The sequence below is a fragment of the Rhinolophus ferrumequinum genome, chromosome X, assembly GCF_004115265.2.
Source record: "Rhinolophus ferrumequinum isolate MPI-CBG mRhiFer1 chromosome X, mRhiFer1_v1.p, whole genome shotgun sequence".
Taxonomy (NCBI): Eukaryota; Metazoa; Chordata; class Mammalia; order Chiroptera; family Rhinolophidae; genus Rhinolophus; species Rhinolophus ferrumequinum.
The window spans coordinates 119360810-119381658 of NC_046284.1; the positions used below are offsets into that span (position 1 = coordinate 119360810).

Here is a 20849-nt window from a genome sequence, read left to right on the forward strand (position 1 = left end):
ATTCTGACTGGGGTGAGGTGATATCTCATTGTGGTTTTTATTTGCATTTCTCTGATGATAAGTGATGTTGAGCATGTTTTCATATGTCTATTTGCCATTTGTATGTCCTCTTTGGAGAAATGTCTCTTCAGGTCCTCTGCCCATTTTTCAATTGGGTTGTTTGTTTTTTTGTTGTTGAGTTTCATGAGTTCCTTGTATATTTTGGATATTAGCCCCTTATCGGAGGCACTGTTTGCAAAAACCTTCTCCCATTCAATTGGTTGCCTCTTTATTTTGTCGATGGTTTCTTTTGCTGTGCAGAAGCTTTGAAGTTTCATATAGTCCCATTCGTTTATTTTAGCTTTTACTTCCATTGCCTTTGGAGTCAAATTCATAAAACGCTCTTTGAACCCAAGGTCCATAAGTTTAGTACCTATGTTTTCTTCTATGCAGTTTATTGTGTCAGGTCTTATGCTTAAGTGTCTGATCCATTTTGAATTAATTTTGGTACATGGTGACAGATAGCAGTCCAGTTTCTTTTGCATGTGGCTATCCAATTCTCCCAGCACCATTTATTGAAGAGGCTGTCTTTCCTCCATTGTATGTTTTTAGCTTCTTTGTCAAGATTTCTCACTATTCAAGGGACGGTCCTGAAACGCGCTTCAGCATTGTCATCTTTGGCAATTTGGGGAGAGTCAGGAAGTGAGCTAATCCACGAAATTTTAAAGGGGTGTAAATGGGCCCTTTTCATGTCAGAATTATTGATAAAGATCTTTCTTAATTCAAGGAGAAAGATAGAGAGCAAGTGAGAGTACGGGTGTGCATTTCCAAAGGACTCCATGAGCTCCTCCCTATGGAATATGAGTAAGGACTCCAGCTATGCAATCAGATGCTATTTCTTGAACTAGCCTTTAACTAATGGCAGACACACTGGCGGTGGTTAAACTGGTCTTTAACAGTGGTAGTTGGCCTATTTGAACCTGCGCTCTGAGGATCTCAGATCCCTTTGTTTAAGGGATATTTTATTATGCCTGCCACAATCCTGCCTTTTTGTGTTGCCTTGAATAAAATTATCTATAATTTTTTGTCAATTAGTTAATGTAGATTTGGACCCTAGGGCACAGTTTAAGAGTGTAATACCATTCAGAAAATTACAAGCATCTAAATTACCTGAGTCTATGCCAGCCATGACATGTGGCAAATTGAACAATGTAATAGGCATTTTGTAATTCTCTAAAATGATTTTATAAAATTGTCATGATCAAATTAGGGTCTAAAGAAAGCAAATCCATTCCCAGTAGATGCCAAAATCCAATCGCTTGCTTTAATTCGAATTAACAGAGACAGGAACCCAGCAGGGCTTTAATGAGCTGTATTGCAGCGGTTTTGTGACTTTGTGGGGTTAACTTTAAAACCTTTCTGGTAAATAAATAGCTGTGAGAGTGCTCATGTTTTATAATGAAACATCAACTCAAAGGAAGTTCTAAGAGGACATGATTTCTTATATAGTCAATAGTGGTTGTCCTAAAGAAGCAAAAAGAAGGAGCAAGAGGGGCATCCAAGCCCAGTTCTCCCTAAATTCCCAAGTCCTAGAACAAATGTTCCCATTTCAATGTCCTTCAGAGAGCTTTTCCTACAAGAGCATTTCCTACACAGAAAAAAAGGTTCTCTAAATTTGCATTTCAAAAACGTTTCCAAAGGAATTTTCATTCTAAGTAATCAAAATGTTTCAGAGGAGAGTGCTAGGGAGGGTGAGCAATTTTTAAAATGTACGAACAAAGTGCAGTGCATTCGAAGTTTGTTCTGACATTGTATGCCATATAACAGCTTAAAGCAGATCACCTCAAATGGTGGTAGGTCTAGTTCCCAAATTGCTCAGTTAGTATCTTTGCTAAAATGAAGGAGAATGGCCCTGTATCTCAATTTGAGTGAAGTCGGTTTACGTAGTTAGTTGGGTTTTGATTGGGAGGAGGTTCTTTGTAGCCATGAACTATTTATTCATGTTTACTTTTTACTCTGCCCTTTTCCTCCAACCACTGGGGTAGGTACCGCATCCTTAGCTTAGCAATTTCAAGCGGTATGATAATAATAGTGGAAATTTTGCTACTCCTGAGTCATAATAACCAAAACTCAATTACAAAACCTCCATTGGGTTCTCGATACTTTACAAGATTGTGAACTCTTTTATAAAATAGAGAAATGGATCTGTTACATATCATATACAGTTAAAAGCATATTAATAAGACAAGCACCCATGTACCCACTGCCAAGTTTAAGATAGAAGCGTGGGTACCTTCAAAAGCCGCTGTCTGCTTTCTCAGTAGAACTTCCCTCCTCCCCCACCCCAATCATCTCCTTGCCTTTCTTTATGGCCTTGGCACATACAGAGGGTGCCAAAAAAAATGTATACACATTTTAAGAAAGGAAAAAAACTGTATTAAAATTACGCTGATGGTAACCACTTTAAGCACCTCTTGTCATTGCAGAAGTCAAACATGACTTGTTATCGGTATATATTGAGTACTACAATTTTAATAGATTTTCCTTTCTTAAAATGCGTATTCATTTTTTTTGGCACCCTCTGTATCACCCTCTGTGTCACTAAACAGTATGCTGCTGCATTTTGGTTTTTATGGACTTTATGTAAACAGAATCATACTTTATATAGTCTTCTGCAAACCTACTTTTTTCACTTAATATTGCTTTTTCAAGTTTCACCCCTAACAGTGTGTTCCCTGCACTCTTGTCACAGAGGAAACTTAATGCTAAACTCAGGAGTTTACTCTCTTTGAGTTCAGCTCTCACACAGAAAGAAGCCTGCTTCAGGCGAACAGCAAGTCCAGGCAGCCCCTCACACCCAGTGCTCATGTCCGAGCTCCCTGACTGTCCACAAGATCCCCAGCTCAGCTGGCATCTCTGGTTCTGGGGAGGGGGAGCCGGGATTACCCATCACAACTTTCATTGCTGCTTTGAATTTTCCACCAATTCCCTTTGGCCATTTCCTTATTTTGACAAGGCGGCTTGAGTCAAAAAACGCCTACTGTTGGCAGTGGGGTCATAAACGGAGATGCCAACAACGCTCTGTTCTTTTTAATGTGTACGGTGCCTTCGGTCTTAGACAGCCAATAAAATGCAGTCAGTTCTGCCATAATGCTTGTTTTGAAAACACGAATTTGTTCCAATGTGATTCATGCATCAGGGAAGAACTTGAGCGGAACGCAAATTTCGCATCTGTTTATGCACAATTTCATCTGGGAGAAACATGGGGTGAACGCAGAAAACTGCACCAGCTGAACCCAGCCAGGCAGAGATACACAAAACGCACACAGGCACATGCCTCAAACATCTACCAGTTCACACGTGCGCTAGAGAGTATGTATATATTTCCTGACCAATCAACTATGTAAAACTGTGCTACTGTTTTCATTAGGCTCCTATCTTTTTTTATATGTGTCACTGACAAAGTTTTTGAGTATTATGCCCCTAACCCCACTTTCCCCACAAGCTCTGTGGTTTGTTTGTACGATTTTGCACAGCCCTGTGATTTTTAGGAATGCACGTTGCATTACAGCAGAACTGACTGTATTGAGGAATTAGGGTGGTATTGCAGCTTGTTTTTCGGGGTCCTGCAGCAACATGTTAATATAAACCATCAAAAAGTCAGCGTAACATATTAAGTCTTTTTTTTCCTATCTTTCCTGGAACAAGACATGTCAAACTTTTCTTCCACAGTCTTTTCATTATTCCAGCCCTTTCCACGACCCTCCTAGACCAGAGGCAGTGTTGGTGGGCACCACATAAGACTGTGCGTGCAGGAAGCAGGGACCAACGTGGGTCCGTCACCATTACCAGTCGCATCTTGAAACTCACCATGTCCACTGCCTATGGGCATTGCTGAAGCATCAACTTGGAGAAGAACTGAACTGCACTGACTATAGTGATAATATAAGAACATTTAAAATTATGTCTGGCTAAAATATTCACTCTCTGGGCTTTGTAGGAATTCACCCAATTAGTATTCTTCTACCCAGTAGATCGTCCTAGGTTTGAAATTTAGTCTCAGACATTCCTCTTGATCGATAAGGTCACCTCCCTCCTACTTTGGTTACATGAAAGTGCTGAAAAATATTTATAAGACTCTAAACTCACAGGGGTCCATTCTCAGGGCAGGCACTGACTGTGGGATTGAGATTTTTAAAGATTGCTACTACTTTGTCACCCGAACAGCAAATCGTGGCAAGGGGGTTTACTCATCAGTAAACTTTCTGAGCACAAACCTCCACTATGGTCTATTTCCACATTACATCACAGATGTACTTACGAGTTACGAAAGTGCCACATCTATATGAGTGTTTAATGAATTCTGATTCCACAGGCTTTAGGGGTTATGCCTGGTTTCACATTCGAGAATTGAATCATGTAATTTAAGCAATAGAGCACAAATCCTAAATACAGATCTTAAATCCTAGCTTCAACTCCCAGCTTACCAGCTTAGTGACCGTGGGCAAGTTACTTAACCTGTCTGTGCTTCAGTTCCTCAACTAGCAAATGAAGACTAACAGTAGCTGCCTCATAGGTTCATTGTAGGGGCTAAATGAGTTCACAGATGTCAAAGGCTTGGAACTGTGCTTGGCACATTAAGTGCTACATACGTATCTGACCTTCTCATTATTGGCACAAAAGAAATTCAGCCCCCACTCACCTCTGGTATACCAGAACCACAGGCGTAGGGGGCAAATACACGCACCAGGGAGACGGCCAAAAACGCAAACAGCAAGGCCCACAGGATGTACATTAGGTAATTCAGAATGTAAGCACTGGCACCCTGAAAAACAGACACAAAACAAGAAAGAGCCCATCAGCCTCGGTACACCTGAGCCCGGCCCACCCCTCCACTGTGAGAGAAGCGGAGGCCGGATCGGGCAGCTTCTGTCCTGGTCCTGTGTCAACACAAAGGCCAATGTTGGTTTTATCGGCTGTTGCTATTGCTACAGTCAACACCCACAAACACAGCACCGGGGCTTCTCCACAAGCTGTGTACACACAGCTTCTACCAGGTGAAATCTCAGCAGCCATGGAAACCAGGACTGAGACTCGGCTTTAATCACCACTTGTGCTAGAGTTAATGAAAGGTGTGATGCAGACAATTCTGTCTTTGAGTCCCTGGAAGGTTTGCTTTGTGTCTGCGGTGGCTCAGCCCCTCTTTGCTTTCACTAAGGCCTCCGCCATGCCGCAGCAAGCAGCCGCCATGCCAATGAGTAAGTGTCAGAACTGTAGTCTGGATACTGCTACTCGGCTGTGCTCCCTGGGCCAGCAGCAACAGCTTCACCTGCGCGCTTTAGAAATGCAGAGTCTCAGGCCCTGCCCCGGAGCTGCTCTATCGGACACTCCAGAGGTGAGGCCTGGCAACACGAGTTTCAACAAGCTCTCCACAGGACTGAGGAGCATGCTAACAGTTGAGAGGCACTTGGTGGCGGGGGGGAGACTTGATCATCTCCTCAGAATAAGTCATTGAACTATTTCTTCCAGATTATCTGATGTGTGCAGAAGGCTTTCTGACCCAAACACACAGTCTGAGCTCTTTGACGCAGAAGACCTGGTCTGCTGGGGAGACACCACATTTCTCCGGGCCTCAGCTTCTTGTCACCATCTGGATTATTCAAGTGACGGAGAAGGAAAGCGAGGTCACCTACAAGTCAGGCCATGGCCACAGCCACATGTGTGCCTATTAAGTACAAAAACACGTTCCAGGAGACTGCTCTGGCCTTTACAATCACATATATTCACACCCTATGTGGCGAGAAATCAGACTGAGGAATACATTTCACACACTTAAAAATGTACTTTTCTGAGACTAAAAATAACTTCTCACTCTTGCTAACAGTAATTCTTTGAATCAAAGTATAAATCTTTGCAACGACTGAAAAGATGGACGGCCATGTTTCCCCAAAAAAACATATTGCGAGTAGGAGAGAAGAAATGAAATATGGCACTCCGCCAATTTTGCCTGCCCACTCCCATCCAGCAGAGAGAATTTATTTTGGAAGTAACAGAGAGCACCGACGATGTATGAGATTTCAAGATCCCTGTCTACTTCTGAGACTTGAAGGAATTAATTTTCAATTCCGCCCAGAGAGAGGTTTAGCAAAATGGCCAAATACATTCCAAATATCTTCAGCTGTGGTAACTCCATAGGGCAACAAAAAAAAAGTGGGGGCAGGAGGAGATGAAGAAATAGATTCTGTCTATCTTCTAAGGACAGTTCTAGCGTGAATGGTCTTCACATTCCCCTTAATGTGAATCTTGGCGACCCAGCTCCCCCTCCCCTGGGTTTCTGATCTGTCAATGACCCACAGTCATTGTGGTAACCGCTGAAGGGGGTTAGAAGTTAACCCTTCTCCCAAACTAAGATTTGTATACAGATCTGAAGCTCTAAGTGCCCTGAAGGCAAGTGCCCGGTCAGCGGTTCACAACTACACCCCCAGTGCCTGGGACACTCCCATCCGAGAGGCCCCCAGACATCCTCTGCAATGTGCTCGTGAAATGCACTGAAAAATGGTAACTTCAACCACAATGAGACAGATATCATTTCATACCTGCTAGGATGGCTCGAATCAAAATCACATAACAAGTGCTGATGAGGATGTGGACAAATTGGACCCCTCATATGCTGCTGGTGGGACTGTAAAATGGTGCAGTCACTTTGACAGATAGTCTGGTGGTTCCTCAAAAGGTTAAACACAGAGTTACCACATGACCTAGTCATTCCCCTACGAGGTATATCCCCAAGAAAGTTTTCCACACACGAATGTTCAAAATAAAACTATTCATAATAGAGCAAAACAGAAGCAACATATGTTCATCAACTGATGAATGGACAAATAAACGGTAGTTTATCCATATAATGGAATAGTATTTGGTCATGAAAAGGAGTGGTGTACCGCTTTATGATGTAACGTGGATGCACCTGAAAAACATGACGCTAAGTGAGAGAAGTGAGACACAAAAGTCCACGTATTGTATGAAATGTCCAGAATAGGCAAATCCATAGAGGCAGAAAGGAGAATAGCTGTTACCAGGGGCTGGGGGGATTGGGGAGGATGGGGAATGACTGCTAATCGGTACAAGGCTTCTTCTGGGGTGATGACCATGATCTAAAATTAGATTATGGCAAGAGTTGCAAAACTCTGTGACTATTCTAAAAGCCATTAAATCATACACTGTAAATGCATACAAACCATAAGGAATGTGAACTATATGTGACTAACGCTATTTTTCCCCAAAAAAAGAGAACATTTTTTCTCCTTAATTAGAAGGTAGAAAAACCAACCCTATTTCTTCAGTATGATCAACACACTTCTCTTGGTAAGAAAAATAAAGCCAATCATAAGACTGTTTAAAATATACATATGTATTTTGCACATGAAGCAGTGAGGAAGGGTTTTCCAAATGAAGTTTGAAAATTAGAGCTAGAAAAAGCCAAGGGGAAAGCACGGACATTCACAAAGGATCGCAGGATGGTGCAGCGCCTGTGGAATGGTGGGCGTTCCTGGCCAGGACCGGCCGTGCCCAGAAACCCACCTCTGACTGATTCACCAGCAACTCCGACCATTTCTGCCACAGGGGACACTTGTCCCTGTCCTCAAAAGTGGTCTCGTTGGAAGTCCAGCAGCACTGCTCGTGGCTGTACCAGAAGGCAGACAGGCAGACCCCCTCTTTCAAGTCGGTCATCCAGTCGACGGCAAGATCTATGACCCCAGCCAAGGTGCCTGGGAGAAACAGCAAGAGCCACTTAGAGGACTGGCCCGGTGATGCAGTGACAATGCACAGCACGGAGCCAACACAGGACCATGTCAGCCACACATACAGGAAGTTTCTTTCAGTAATCGTGAAGTCCCCTGAGCATTTGTGGTGCGGGCAAGGCAGTGCCCAGCCCAATGAGACAGATACAAAGGCTAATGATATGTGGTCCTCGGGTGGCTTAAGTCAGGCAGGAGACACAGACCTTAACTCATGACGAACCACAGGGGCCGCGCAGCTTTCAGAATTCATCCTTCCAAACTTCAGAAATAGGGTACATACCCGATAAGTGATGTAACCCCTCAGTGGCTTCTGGGGCAGGATGCTGGGGTCACACACATTAATATTTCTCAGGGAACCATGACAATTCAGACCAAATGGAGGCATAATGACTATAACAGCCTCATCATTTAAGTAAGGTTTAGCCACCAAATGGGAACCAAACTTGGAAAATCTCACCTATTAGAACCTTCTGGAGTTTTGAATTATGGATAAGGGATTGTAGGTCTATGTAAGTAAACAAGTGCTTTAAAGGCTGATCGAAGTGGGATAAAACAGAGTGTTCAGTGGGCCCCAAAGGGATACCTTGGGTCTCTTTCTAGAATGAGCCATTCTTCCAGTCTTTTCCAAAAACTACTAAATTTTTCAAACTTCTACTGAATCCTATTATAATATCACTCCCCGCCTACATCAATACCAGCAGCATCCACATACCTGCATCCGGGACTCCTCCCACCTGGCTACACCTGCTACGTCGAAGCCACTCACTGTTCTAAGAATGCCCGAATCCTTAACAGGTCACAGATTCGAACAGCTGGCCCCCCAGTTCTCTCCAGCCTTGTCTCTTTCCATCACTAACCCCACACCCTGCCCACTCCGTGTTCCCAGAGCCCACCGGACTCTCCTCTCTACACCAGCTCAGGCAACACAGTCCTCTCCTACCACCACCCTGGCAATCTTTATTTATCTTCCAGGTTCTGGCATTTACATCACCTCCTTAAGGAAGCCTTCCCTGATTTCCTAAGTCTGAGCTAGGAGTACTTCCCACACATTCAGCCAACACCATATCTATCACAGGATTGTATACTTTAACTGGATGAATTATATGGTATGTGAGTTATACCACAATAAAGCTGTTATACACACACACAGTGGTTGAGGGGAATGAGTCTCAGAGAAGGGGAAATGTACTTTTAGGAAAGGTGGTCAGGGAACGCAAGTGAAAAATGACATTTGAACAAAGACCTAAAGAAGATGAGGAAGGGGTCCTGCTGATATCCAGGGGTGAGACCCAATGATCACCCCAAATTCCATCACCATCCATACATTCGTAATCACATTATCCTGCACCCAATCTTCCTGGCTGGCTGTTTTTGACAGTGCTGGCAGTCTCAGCCTCGTTCTGCGTCGCAACAGCGACACCCAGTGGTGGTTCCTGATAAATGCTTCGTTAGTGGCTAATGCTAAACCTTTCGTTCTGTGGAGCAACAGTGACATCTAGTGGTGGCTCCTGAAAAATGCTTCGTTAGTAGCTCCCGATAAATCTTTCGTTCTGTGGAGTAACAGTGACATCTAGTGGTGACTATAGAGAACTGCTTCGTTAGTAGCTCCTGATAGACCTTTCGTTCCGTGGAGCAACAGCGACATCTAGTGGTATCTCCTGATAAATGCCCTGAAGAGGAGGCCCTTCTTGGACCTCCCCATCTCAGGAGTCAGAATACAATGTCCAGGGTGCCCCTGAAGAGATGACAGTCCAGGCAGAGGGACACCTGAGTCCTCTCCACCAGCTGGGGAACAGGAAAGTGAATGGGGCACAGTTTGCTGGCTTCCCCTTCAAGGAAATCAGATCAAAAGAACACTTCAACCACCTTCATTGTATCATTGCATTCTTGCCTTCCTCCTATGTTCGTTTGCTGATGGATACTGGGGACCACCCTTGTCCAGTGGTTCTCACCCTGGCTGCAAAATGGAATCACAGGTGGAGGGTGGCTGGGAGGAAGTGGAAAGGGTCTTGACTCAATGCTAAGGCGTCATCTCCAAATATACTGTTTAACCGAAGCCTGGGCAGCAGTATTTTTTTTTAATTCCCCAGGAGATTCTTCCTGAAAGAACTGACGAAAACCAGGTTGACAGTGAAGCCAAGTGGTCAATACCAGGTGTGTTACAGATAGCCCAATCAGGCTTTTAGATTAGTCAATATATCTACGCTGCACTGTTTACTCCAAGATGCCAGAACATCTATTCCAGATTTCGTTTAACCCTATTTATTTCTCCTTCCTAGGAGCTATGAATAATGGCACAGTGTATGGTTTTACAAATCCATTCTAAATAAAGACATCAAAATTCAGAGCAAATTCCCACCCTGCCCACCTTCGAAAGTCTTCATAGAAACAGTCAAATTGGGAGCAAGACACCATATAGCCACGAAATCTAATTCCCTGCCAACACTGCAGCTATTATATACTGGGAATGCCACTGGGAGAGGAAAGATAGAATGGGAGAAATGGACAGCCAGTTGCTGTGACTAGAAGGAAGGGATTCCCCCGTAAGCACTCCCTGGCAACCAAGCCCCTCCTACAACTGTATATGGGATAAATAAAAGAGCACCCGGAAATCGAAATCCTTTGTAACCACAAAATTATATCTATGCCACATGAGTGTTGTCTGAGAGCATTTGCTATATTCCACCTGCATTATAGTCATTCTCTGATCAACCCTAGAACCAAAACTATTATGTGACTATAGGTAGGAGATTTTTATTAAGGGAATCTCTTTAGCATGCTCAAATTCTTTACTCTTAGACATTAACGTTCACCACCTCCTAAAAGGAAGTAAGTTTCAGGAAAAACAATTTCCATGCAGAGTTGGTGCCTTTCGTATTAAAAGGACAGCTTTCTCGTCCATGTATGCATCCATTCACTCTGGAAACATCTACTGCTCACAAGCATGGTTCTGGGCTCATAAAATGAAGGACACAGCATCCCTGAGGGTGAGAACAACCTATGGGCTGGAGGTACCTCCCCTGGGCCAGCCTCAGCTCCTGTAGCATCTCACATTACTTTGAGTGTCAGAGGATATTTGCAATTCATTGCAGGGCCTGCCAGTATTACTGAAGAGCACTCTCCTACAGTATTTTATTATCAGAGATGAAAATTTCCCCAGACTTTCTTGCCTTCTACATCACCAAGTAGGACAGAATGTAAAATGTGCACTTTCGATCAAATCCAGTATGGCAACAGACCTTTGTACTGTGTGGAAAGGGCCGAGCCGCTCTTCAATTACAGCTCTCCAGGGACCACACCTTGAGATCTTACCTTGTCCATGACTGATTTTCTGTTAAATGTCTGGTCATGTATTTTGCTCTTAGATATTTGAAGTACCAAATGCCGTGCATAAGGTAAAACAGAAACACTGCATTCTCAGAACAGCATCCCCAACGGCTGGCGCTCTGGGTTTCGGCGTTTCCAGCTTGCTCACGCCAGCATGAGCAGCGCACACCTGTGCACGTACCTGCCAGCAGGCCAATGAGCAACATCACCACCCATCCCGACCAGGCATCCAGCAGGCCCTTGATGAACTCCCATATGGACTCCTTGCTTTTGCTGGTTATCTAGAAACAAAAAGACACCGTCGTTGATCTTGACACATTTTCTTTTTTTTTTTAATTAAAGTTTATTGGGGTGACAATGGTTAGTGAAGTTACATAGGTTTCAGGTGTACAATTCTGCAAAACATCATCTGTGGTGAAAAACATATTTCTTAATGCTTAAAATATTTCTACTTATATATTTTTCCTACTTATATTTCTTTTTTTTTAATTTATTGGGGTGACACTGATATGTGGTATATAAACCAAAAACAACAAAAGAACAAGACAAACAAATGAAAAACAAAAACTCATAGACACAGACAATAGTTTAGTGGTTACCAGAGGGTAAGGGGGTTGGGGGGTGGGAGATGAGAGTAAGGGGGGTCAAATATATGGTGATGGAAGGAGAACTGACTCTGGGTGGTGAACACACAATGGGATTTATAGATGATGTGATACAGAATTGTACACCTGAAGTCTATGGAACTTTACTAAAAATTTTACTAACAAATGGACACATTTTCTAATTCAGGCTCCCTTCCCCAAAACTCGTTCTCAGGAAATAGGGCTTTTCACAAAACAAATGTAACTAAGCAACTGAATCCCCACTTACATTATTCTTTCAGTTACTTACCGCAATGAGAAAATGGCCTTTCTAGTTCAAAAATTTCGCCTCATTAAACAACTCACTAAGTGTGATTTGATCTTTGATGATTCAAAAGCCATTTGGAAGGGAGACATCGAGTCAGTGTCACCATGTTGAATAAGAATTACTATTTTAACTACACTGCGAGGTCTGTTCACAAAAGAACCTCCTCATTTCCTTCTTTGCTTTTCAAAATTAAATGTTCACAGCCAGAACTTGGAATTCACCAGCAGGGATCACCCTTCCCAGGCAGATGGATGCGTCTAAACACATTGCACGAGCACCACTTTGCCACCCCGTGTTAACGGGGTTCGGCTGCTGGAGCACCTAAGGACCCACATGTACGCGGAGGGGCGTGGCTCTGTTCCAGTAAAAGTTGACTAACACAGACAGGTGCCGAGGGCCATAATTCAACCACCTCTGCTCCAGAGTGAGGGCTGCCCCATCGCCCACGTTCCTCCACGTTGGAGCCCAGAAGCTGGGTCATCTCAAGACACCCCACACCCGTGTCCTCCTCCTTTCCTTGCCGACCTGCGGGAAAAGACACGGCCCCCTCGATATCCCTCCAGCCTACTCTGAAGCTGCACTCCCTGAGGTCGATGACAGCCGCCACACTGTTGGTTCCTGTCTGTGTGGAGTGACCTGGCTGGCAGCCCCGTCCTCGCCATTCTGTCCTCCATTCACTCGTGACCACTTATTGCTGGTGCGCCTCCCTCATTTCTACCTCCTTCTTCCAAGTGTCTGTCACAGGCTGCCCACCTTCCTCCCACTGCATTACTACATCCTGGCATTGCCAAGGGTCCTGACCACCTCTTTACTTCTCCCTCTACAGACGCAGGCCACCTGGGCCACTCCTAAAGCTCTACGTGACACAGCCTCCCACCCAAAGCACGGGCTATGATCATTATTTGCCCATGTCTCTGCCTCTCCTGCTAGTCCTTCTCTTCCTTAGAACCTAGCCCAGTACATGACATGTGACCCTAAGCCCGAGCTCAGTCACTGTCCGATGTGTCTGTTATGAATGCCACCTACCTTTCTGTGTCTGTCCGTGTCACGTGACTTTTCCCTCAGCCAGTCGATGGTGTGGAAGTCCTCATAGGTCCCCACGTCGGGGAACGGTTCATCTAGGAAATCCATCAGGTTTCCAGAACCACTCATCGCTCCTGTATTGACCATGCTAGTTACAACTGGGAGAGAAAACCTGTGGTCAAAAACAGAAGCAGGACATCTGCACAGACCTGGCAGAATAACCCACGTGCACTATTTTCTTACCTAAGAATGATTTCAGCATCGGCATCCCTGCTGCGATGAAATCTATACACACACATACAGTCTGTCTTAGCGCAGGGTGCTGTTCAAAAATACCACAGACTGGGTGGCTCCTAAGAAACAAAGTCATTTCTTACAGTTCTGGAGACTAGGAAGTCCAAGATCAAGGCACAGGCAGATTCGGGGTCTGGTGAGGGCCTGCCTCCTGGTTCAGAGAAGGCAGTCTTTCTGCGGAGTCCTCAGGTGGCAGAAGGAATTTGGGAGTTCTCTGGGGTGGAACCTAATTCCTAGTGTGATGGTGTGAGGATCCCAGGAATGGGATCAGCACCCTGACAAAGAGACATCAGAGAGCCCCTCGCCTCTTCCACCATGTGAGGACACAGCAAGGAGTCTGACTGAGAAGAGGGTCCTCACCGAGCTATGCCGGCACCCTGACCTTGGACTTCCAGCCTCCAGAACTGGGAGAAATAAATGTCTGTTGTTTAGAAGCCCCCCAGTCTGTGATATTTTGTTAGAGCAGCCCAAATGGATTAAGACAAGCCAAGAGCCACGCCAGGCTGGCGACACACTGCCCTAGGCAAGCTCTGGGTACAGGCTTTTAATTTTTCTTAAAACACACTCAGAAGGGCTCGTGCTGCCAGGGCAGTAGCAAAGCTGAGGGCTTCTTCCTTTCCTGCCTAAGATAATTCCACTGCCCCATGTTACACCACCGTCAGAGCCTGATTCACAGATCACATAGGCGCTAATTCGAGATGTAGAAAATGCTTTGCAGCAGGGCCAATGCTCACGACCAGTTACCAGAAAAAATAACGCACTCTTACAAAGAGGCTGGAATAAGCACTAAATAGAAATTACTTTGGCAAGGAGCATGGAAATGTGAATTATAGGATGAGGACCACAAAAGTGCTGGGTAAAGAGGTGAAGGGTAGTTATAAAAATATTTGAGCATAGGTTTCTCTCATTGCTTCATGTATTTTTATATCTGGAGGACTCGACCATGACCTGATGAAAATGCATTTTAATCAAATTGAAAAGTCGCTATGGGCAAAGTGGGGTAATCACCTTACAAGCAATAAAGTGGCCATAGTGATTGATTTATTGACCATCTGCACAACTCAGCTGCTTTAAAACTTTAAAAGTTTGACGTTTGAGCCATGCCAAGCTGAAAATTATACCTGTTGATGAATACCCAGGGAAGAATCATGTTGCATAAGTAAGTAGCAACTAGTAAAAAAAAAAAGGAAGGAGTAAAATTCAAAAGCAAAGATTTCATTCTCATTTTCACAAAAACAAGATGGTAATAGCCTAATATTATATGTGGTAAAGAAAACCTATGATAGGGAAAAATGAGATGACAGGCTGTTGCCCCACCATGAGAAGCCCTCGTGAGAAAGACCCAGCCGGCAGATAGAAGAATTGCAGAGACTTGGACATTCTATTAAAAGAGTTCATGTTACCTGAAATTTAACCAAATCTCTAGTCAAGCACTAACTGCAGGCAATAATGGTTGAAACAAAAGGTCACTCTGGAGAACAATTACATCTTTAAATGTCATGGTCGTAGCAATTAGACACATAATTGATAAAGGAAAATAAACATCATCTACTCTGTAGATCTAATCAGGAGCTTCCCTGGAGGCCCAGAAGGAGGTGGTGTTGGTCGCTTCTGAGGAAGGGGTTAAGAAAGACAGGAGGACCAGGAAAAGTATAAGAAGAGAGCATCCAGGTCAGAACAATGGAAAGAGTTCTACCGGGGATCCATTTGGGATACGTGGATGGATAAGGAATGAGAATCCAGCCAAACATGGATGCAAAAGAAGTGAACTCCAAGGACTTGCTGGAAATAAACTTAATCTGTAAGCTCAATATGGTACAAGGAAAAAATTGCATCCCAAATGGATGCAAATAGTCATTAGAGGGAAGCCCTTAGAGGGGAGCCCTTGCTCCTCTCACCTGTTTCTATTTCTTCTTTCCAATAAGACCATTTCTACTAGCAGATGATACCTGTGCTGTGCTCATGGCCTCAAGATCATGGTTTCAGGATGGACAGCATCCTAGAAACTACAAGGTGTTATCAAACAATACGGTGAATGTTGAAATAAAACTTACTACAGTAAAGGACACATTGCCATTAATCCTCCGCAAAATACTCCCCCTCGCTTCGAACACGCTTACCCCATCGTTCTTGCTACTTTCTGATGCAGTTCTGGAAGTCCTCTTTTGTGAGTGTCTTTAGTTGCACTGTCATGGCTGCCTCGATGTCCTGACTCATTCTGACTTTGGGAGACAGCCAGAAGTCGCACGGTGCCAGATCCAGTGTATAACGTGGATGAGAACACACCGCAATGTTTTTATTTGACAGAAACTGCTGTACCAAAAGTGATGTGTGACACGGAAAGCTGTCATGATGGAGGATGATTTACGGCAACCACAGCTCACAACCGACTGACTGCACCAAACAAGTTGAAACTTCTCACACACTGTTACTAAGGTTCAACACGCTGCTTCCCATATTGAAGATCCCTGCCTTTCCGTTGGATGGCACTCGGCGGCAGCATTCACCGTATGTTTTGATCACAATGGAAAGGCTCTGTGTGTCACATATCACTTCTGGTACGGCAATTTCTGTCAAATAAAAACATTACGGTGTGTCCTTATCCACCTTATTCACGGATATGGCATCGTGCAACTTCTGGCTCTTCCCCAAAGTCAAAATGACCATGAAAGGTAAACGTTTTGAATCGATTCAAGACATCAAGGAAGCCAGGACAGCACAACTAAAGACACCCACAGAAGAGGACTTGCAGAACTGCTGCAGAAAGTGGCAAGAACAATGGGATAAGTGTGTTCAAAGTGAGGGGGGTATTTTGAGGGGGATTAATGGCAATGTGTCTTTTACTGTAAGAATTTTTTTTTATTTACACATTCACCATGTATTTTGATCACACCTCGTAAATCTGAGATTCCTACTTGGTCTGAATCATCTAGGTCAAGGCTCAGCAGACTGCAGCTTGCAGGCCAAATCTGGCCTGCTACTTGCTCTTGTGAATAGTTTTAGGGGGACAGAGCCATGCCCGCTCATTTATATATCATTTATGGCTGCTTTCACATTACAACAGCAGAGGTGAGTAGTTATGACAAAGACCATATGGCCCACAAAGCCAAAAGTATTTATTATTTTGCCATTTACAGAAAATGTTTGCTGACCTCTGAGCTATGCAGTGGATTGATTGCAAAAATGGCTCATATTCTCTACCCCTCCCTGTATCCAGTATATTTTCCATGGGACTTTGCAGCTCCTCTTCATTAAGAGGTAGTCTGTTCTCCACCCCTTGAATCTGGGCTGGCCTTGTGCCATGCAGTAGAAATGACAGCATGCATGTACTGAGTCTAGACCCCAAGAGGTGATGCAGCCTGGTTTTCGTGTTGGACCTCTGCCACTGCCATGAGAAGAAGCCTGGGCTATAATGCTGGAAGATGAGAGACCGCGTGGAGTCAAGCTGGGTCATCTCAGCTAAGGCCATCCTAGATCATCTAGGCCCAGCTAAGCACAGACTCATGAGTGAGCCCAGCCAAGATCAGCCAAGGTTGGCCCAATCGATCACCCAGCCGACCTATGGACTGTGACAAAAATAAATTGTTATTGTTTTTAAACCATTGGGTTTTTTGAAAGGGTTGTTAAGCAGCAGCAACATAACAATGATGAACAGGTACAATTTATTTGTGCTCTGAGGGAGAGGAGGTATGAAGACAGGTAAGTTAGCTGTGGCATTGCAAACCAACTCCATGGGAGGAGGACAGGAGCAGCAATAGATGACAAAGCTGCCAACAGAGATGTGATGGAATTGAATTTCAGGCTAGAGGTACAGGGCCTGACGAAATAACATCTCTCCTGCACAACCATATATACTTACAAAGGGACTTTGGAAGATACATGGGACTCGTAGGTCTTTTATCCAATCCTTTAAGGTAAGAAAGTATCTGTAAATTTGGTCTCCCGGCATTAAGACGCTAAGAGGCCAAGGTCAAAGTCTTCAACAGCAGATGATAACAACAGACCCTGTCCAGTAAAACTCCCTTTACCCAGGGCCCACGAAGACAAGCATGTGTCGACCGTGACAGTATTAATGATGTAGTTTATGACTTTGATGTCAAAAGCAGCTCCGAGGATTGGCTCACCCTCAGAAGAGGGACCTGACCATTTTAAGGCAAGCTGGACTTTGTACGTGGTTGGGTACTGGCAATAACAAAATGGTTTGTAGAAGATGAAAGAAAGCACAGAATCACCGAGCTCAAGATGAAGGACAGATTCTAAGTATAATCAAGGCTTGACTGAATATAAAGGAACACCCCATCCCAAGCTTATTAGTAAGAGTCTTCAGTGTGTCTGACCAAAAACGTCAGGCAGAAACCCAGACCTCTAAGTGTGTCATGTCCTCCACCTTGAACAGCTTTCCTGTCCTCTGTCTGGAGGGAGTTGGGGGTTTCCTCCTTGGCAATCCAAAAGCATTAAAACATAAATCTATGCCTGGCATGTAAAAATACCTTTTCCTGAAAACTCCTCCAAGAGTTTACATTATTAGAGACTATTCTCTTTCATTCAAATGAAAATGCATCTATTCAAAGTGGAAAGGCCACTAAATGAGAAATTTGCCTGAATCCTGTCTGGCTGTGTGACCTCAGCTGGCCCTCGCTGACCCTCACCGCCCTCCTCTGAAAAACTCGAGCCCTGGGACAGACTATTTTCAGGTGTTTTCTGCCCTGAGCACATGCCACAGAGACTGACACTTAGTACTAGCCCCTTTTACCCTCTCAGGGACAAGCAAACATTTTTCAATTAATCAAAATGATTTGTCTCTGCCACAGATACTGGTTAAGCCTGTGGGACTTTCCAGAAATTTCAAACCTATCTTTACTGCAGGCTGTTTATATCAGTGATTACAAAGCATGCCTGATATAAAGTCATTATTTCTTTATAGAAGAAATAGTCTTCAGTGTCAGTAAAATTAAAACTTTGAGATCATCTGTGTGATAATGTCACAACTTCAAAAGCGATCATATCTGCGACCACTATAGCCCTTAACACTTAGAAGTGGGGACCAAAGCAATCACTGAGAGTATCTAAAAAGCAAGCTACAGGTAGGCAGTGCAATGGTGTAGTAACCAGCCCCAGCTGACAGTCTGTGCTGTCAATGGAAATGCACCCCACTAGCTGCTACAAAGGCTGCTACAAAGACTCCAACTTCTCTGCCATCAGACCACAGGAAAACAGACATCAGGGAAACAGGGATTAATCACAGGGAAAGTCCAGGAAGAGAGTTATCTACAATCTTTCAGTGTGTCCTGTTTTTCGTAGAATTACAGTTTTAGTAAACAGAAATAGCAAATCTAACATACCCATTTTTGCTACATTCCAGAAACTGCTCTGAGTTACTCAACCAGCCTGGATCTGGGGGACAGGTCTGGATTACCTGGGGGTAATCCAGGCCTTCCCCGTCAACCTTCTGACTTATAGACGCACACGGGGCTATAGCAGCAATCTTGTTATCTCAAGCTTTTTGGTTTTTAGATATAATTCACATACCATAAAATTCACCTTTCTAAAGTGGGATTTAGATAAAGGTTGTACAACCATCATCACTACCAGATCAATTTCAGAACATTTCCGTCCCCCAAAAGCAACCCATAGTTACTCGCCTTTCCCACCGCAGACAACTACTCATCTACTTTCTATCTCTATGGACTTCCATCTTCTGGACATTTCATTTAAATGGAATCACACAATACGCGGCCTTTTGCATGGGGCTTCTTTGACTCATTAGAATGTTTTCAAGGTTCACCATGTGGTAGCATGTGTCAGTACTTTACTCCTTGCTGTACCGAATACTATTCCATTGTACGGAAGGACCACATTTCGTTCATTCACTCATCAGTTGATGGCCACGTGGGTTGTTTCCACTTTTTGGCTATTATGTATAATGCTGCTGTGAACATTCGTGTACAAGTCTGTGTGGACGTGTTTTCAATTCTCTTAGGTATATACCTAGGAGTGAATTGCTAGGTCACATGGTACCTCTATGGTTAACCTTTTAAGGAGCTGCCAGACTGAAATCATTTTTCTTAAGTGAGCTTTTATTCAAGTAAACAGCTCTTCATAAAAATGCAAAAATCATAAGTGTATATACCTCCACGAATTTTCACAAAGGGAATTCGTCCACGTAACCAGCACCCAGGTCAAGGAACAGAACGTGGCCAGCCCCTAGAAGCCCCTTCACGGCCCTTCCTAAAGGTAACCGCTATCCTGACCCTCATACCAGACTAATTTTGCCTGGTTTTGAACTTTTTTTTTCCAAACTTTTATTTATGTAAGTATGTTTTTCCAGGACCCATCAGCTCCAAGTCAAGTAGTTGTTTCAATGTAGCTGTGGAGGGCACAGCTCACAGTGGCCCATGTGGGGATCGAACCGGCAACCTTGTTGTAAAGAGCACTGCGCTCTAACCAACTGAGTTATCCGGCCACCCCCTTAAACTTTATATAAATGGATTGTTTTCTTTCCAGCTTCTTTTGTTCTACATTGTTTTGTAAGATCTGCCCGTCTTGTTGAGTGTAATTATCGTCATTCATTTTCTTTGCTCTGTAACAGCAAACTTTTTCTATTAAGGGCCAGACAGTAAATATTTGAACATTTGTGGGCCACGCAGCCTGTGAAGACTACCCACCTCTCCCGTTGTCACATGAAAGCAGCCAGAGATGATACACAAATTAATGACTGGGGCTATGTGTCAATAAAACTTGATTTACGGACACTGAAATTTGCATTTCATATAATCTGCATTTGTCAGAAAATATTATAATTCTTTCGTGTGTTTTTTTCTTTCAATCATTAAAAAATGTGAAAACCGAGTCCAGTGCTCTGTTTCCTCCAGGCCCGCCGCCAGCACCGGACCCAGCGCCGCCATGCCCAAGTGCCCCAAATGCGACAAGGAGGTGTACTTCGCTGAGAGGGTGACATCTCTGGGGAAGGACTGGCATCGGCCTGGCCTGAAGTGTGAGAAGTGTGGAAAGACGCTAACCTCAGGGGGCCATGCCGAGCATGAAGGCAAGCCCTACTGCAAGCATCCCTGCTATGCTGCCATGTTCGGGCCCAAAGGCTTTGGGCAGGGTGGAGCAGAGAGCCACACTTTCAACAAGTAAACCCAGGTTGTGGAGACCCCATCCCTGGCTGCCTGCCGGACCACTGCCCCTTGGGCTGATGCCCGGCCTTAACCCCAGGCACCTGGGGCTCCCCTGAGGACCCCACAGCCTCAATAAACGCAACACTGGGGGAAAAAAAATGTGAAAACCATTCTTAGCTCAAGAGCCATCCCCAAACGGGTGGTGAGGTCGATGTGACCCACAGGATGATGTACTGCGCCAACACCTATTTATAGTATCCGACCGTGGGAATGAGCCCCCGTGCACTTAGCCATTCTACTGTGGATGTACATTCGGGTGCTTTGCCACGTGGAGCCATTACATATCATTCTGCATTTCTTACGCCCACCCATAAGATGTTGTTAAAGACCT

The 20849-nt window shown here is 44.3% G+C and overlaps 2 protein-coding genes across 3 annotated transcripts in view; one reads left to right on the plus strand and one right to left on the minus strand.

Moving 5' to 3' along the window:
* CLCN4 (chloride voltage-gated channel 4) overlaps window positions 1–20849 on the minus strand; it is a 62509-nt gene that overhangs the window by 24404 nt on the left and 17256 nt on the right. The window contains exons 3-6 of one of the 2 annotated variants that reach the window (XM_033107489.1): window positions 13047–13215; window positions 11290–11389; window positions 7561–7748; window positions 4682–4804 (exon numbers count right to left, since the gene is read on the minus strand). In XM_033107489.1, coding sequence (XP_032963380.1) covers window positions 4682–4804; window positions 7561–7748; window positions 11290–11389; window positions 13047–13215 — 580 coding nt within the window. The remainder of the gene's footprint in view (window positions 1–4681; window positions 4805–7560; window positions 7749–11289; window positions 11390–13046; window positions 13216–20849) is intronic. The other variant, XM_033107498.1, reaches the window with a different exon arrangement.
* Window positions 20193–20591, plus strand: LOC117023055 (cysteine-rich protein 1-like). The gene has a single exon (XM_033107509.1). The coding sequence runs from the start codon at window positions 20241–20243 to the stop codon at window positions 20475–20477; it is 237 nt and encodes a 78-aa protein (XP_032963400.1). The 5' UTR covers window positions 20193–20240; the 3' UTR covers window positions 20478–20591.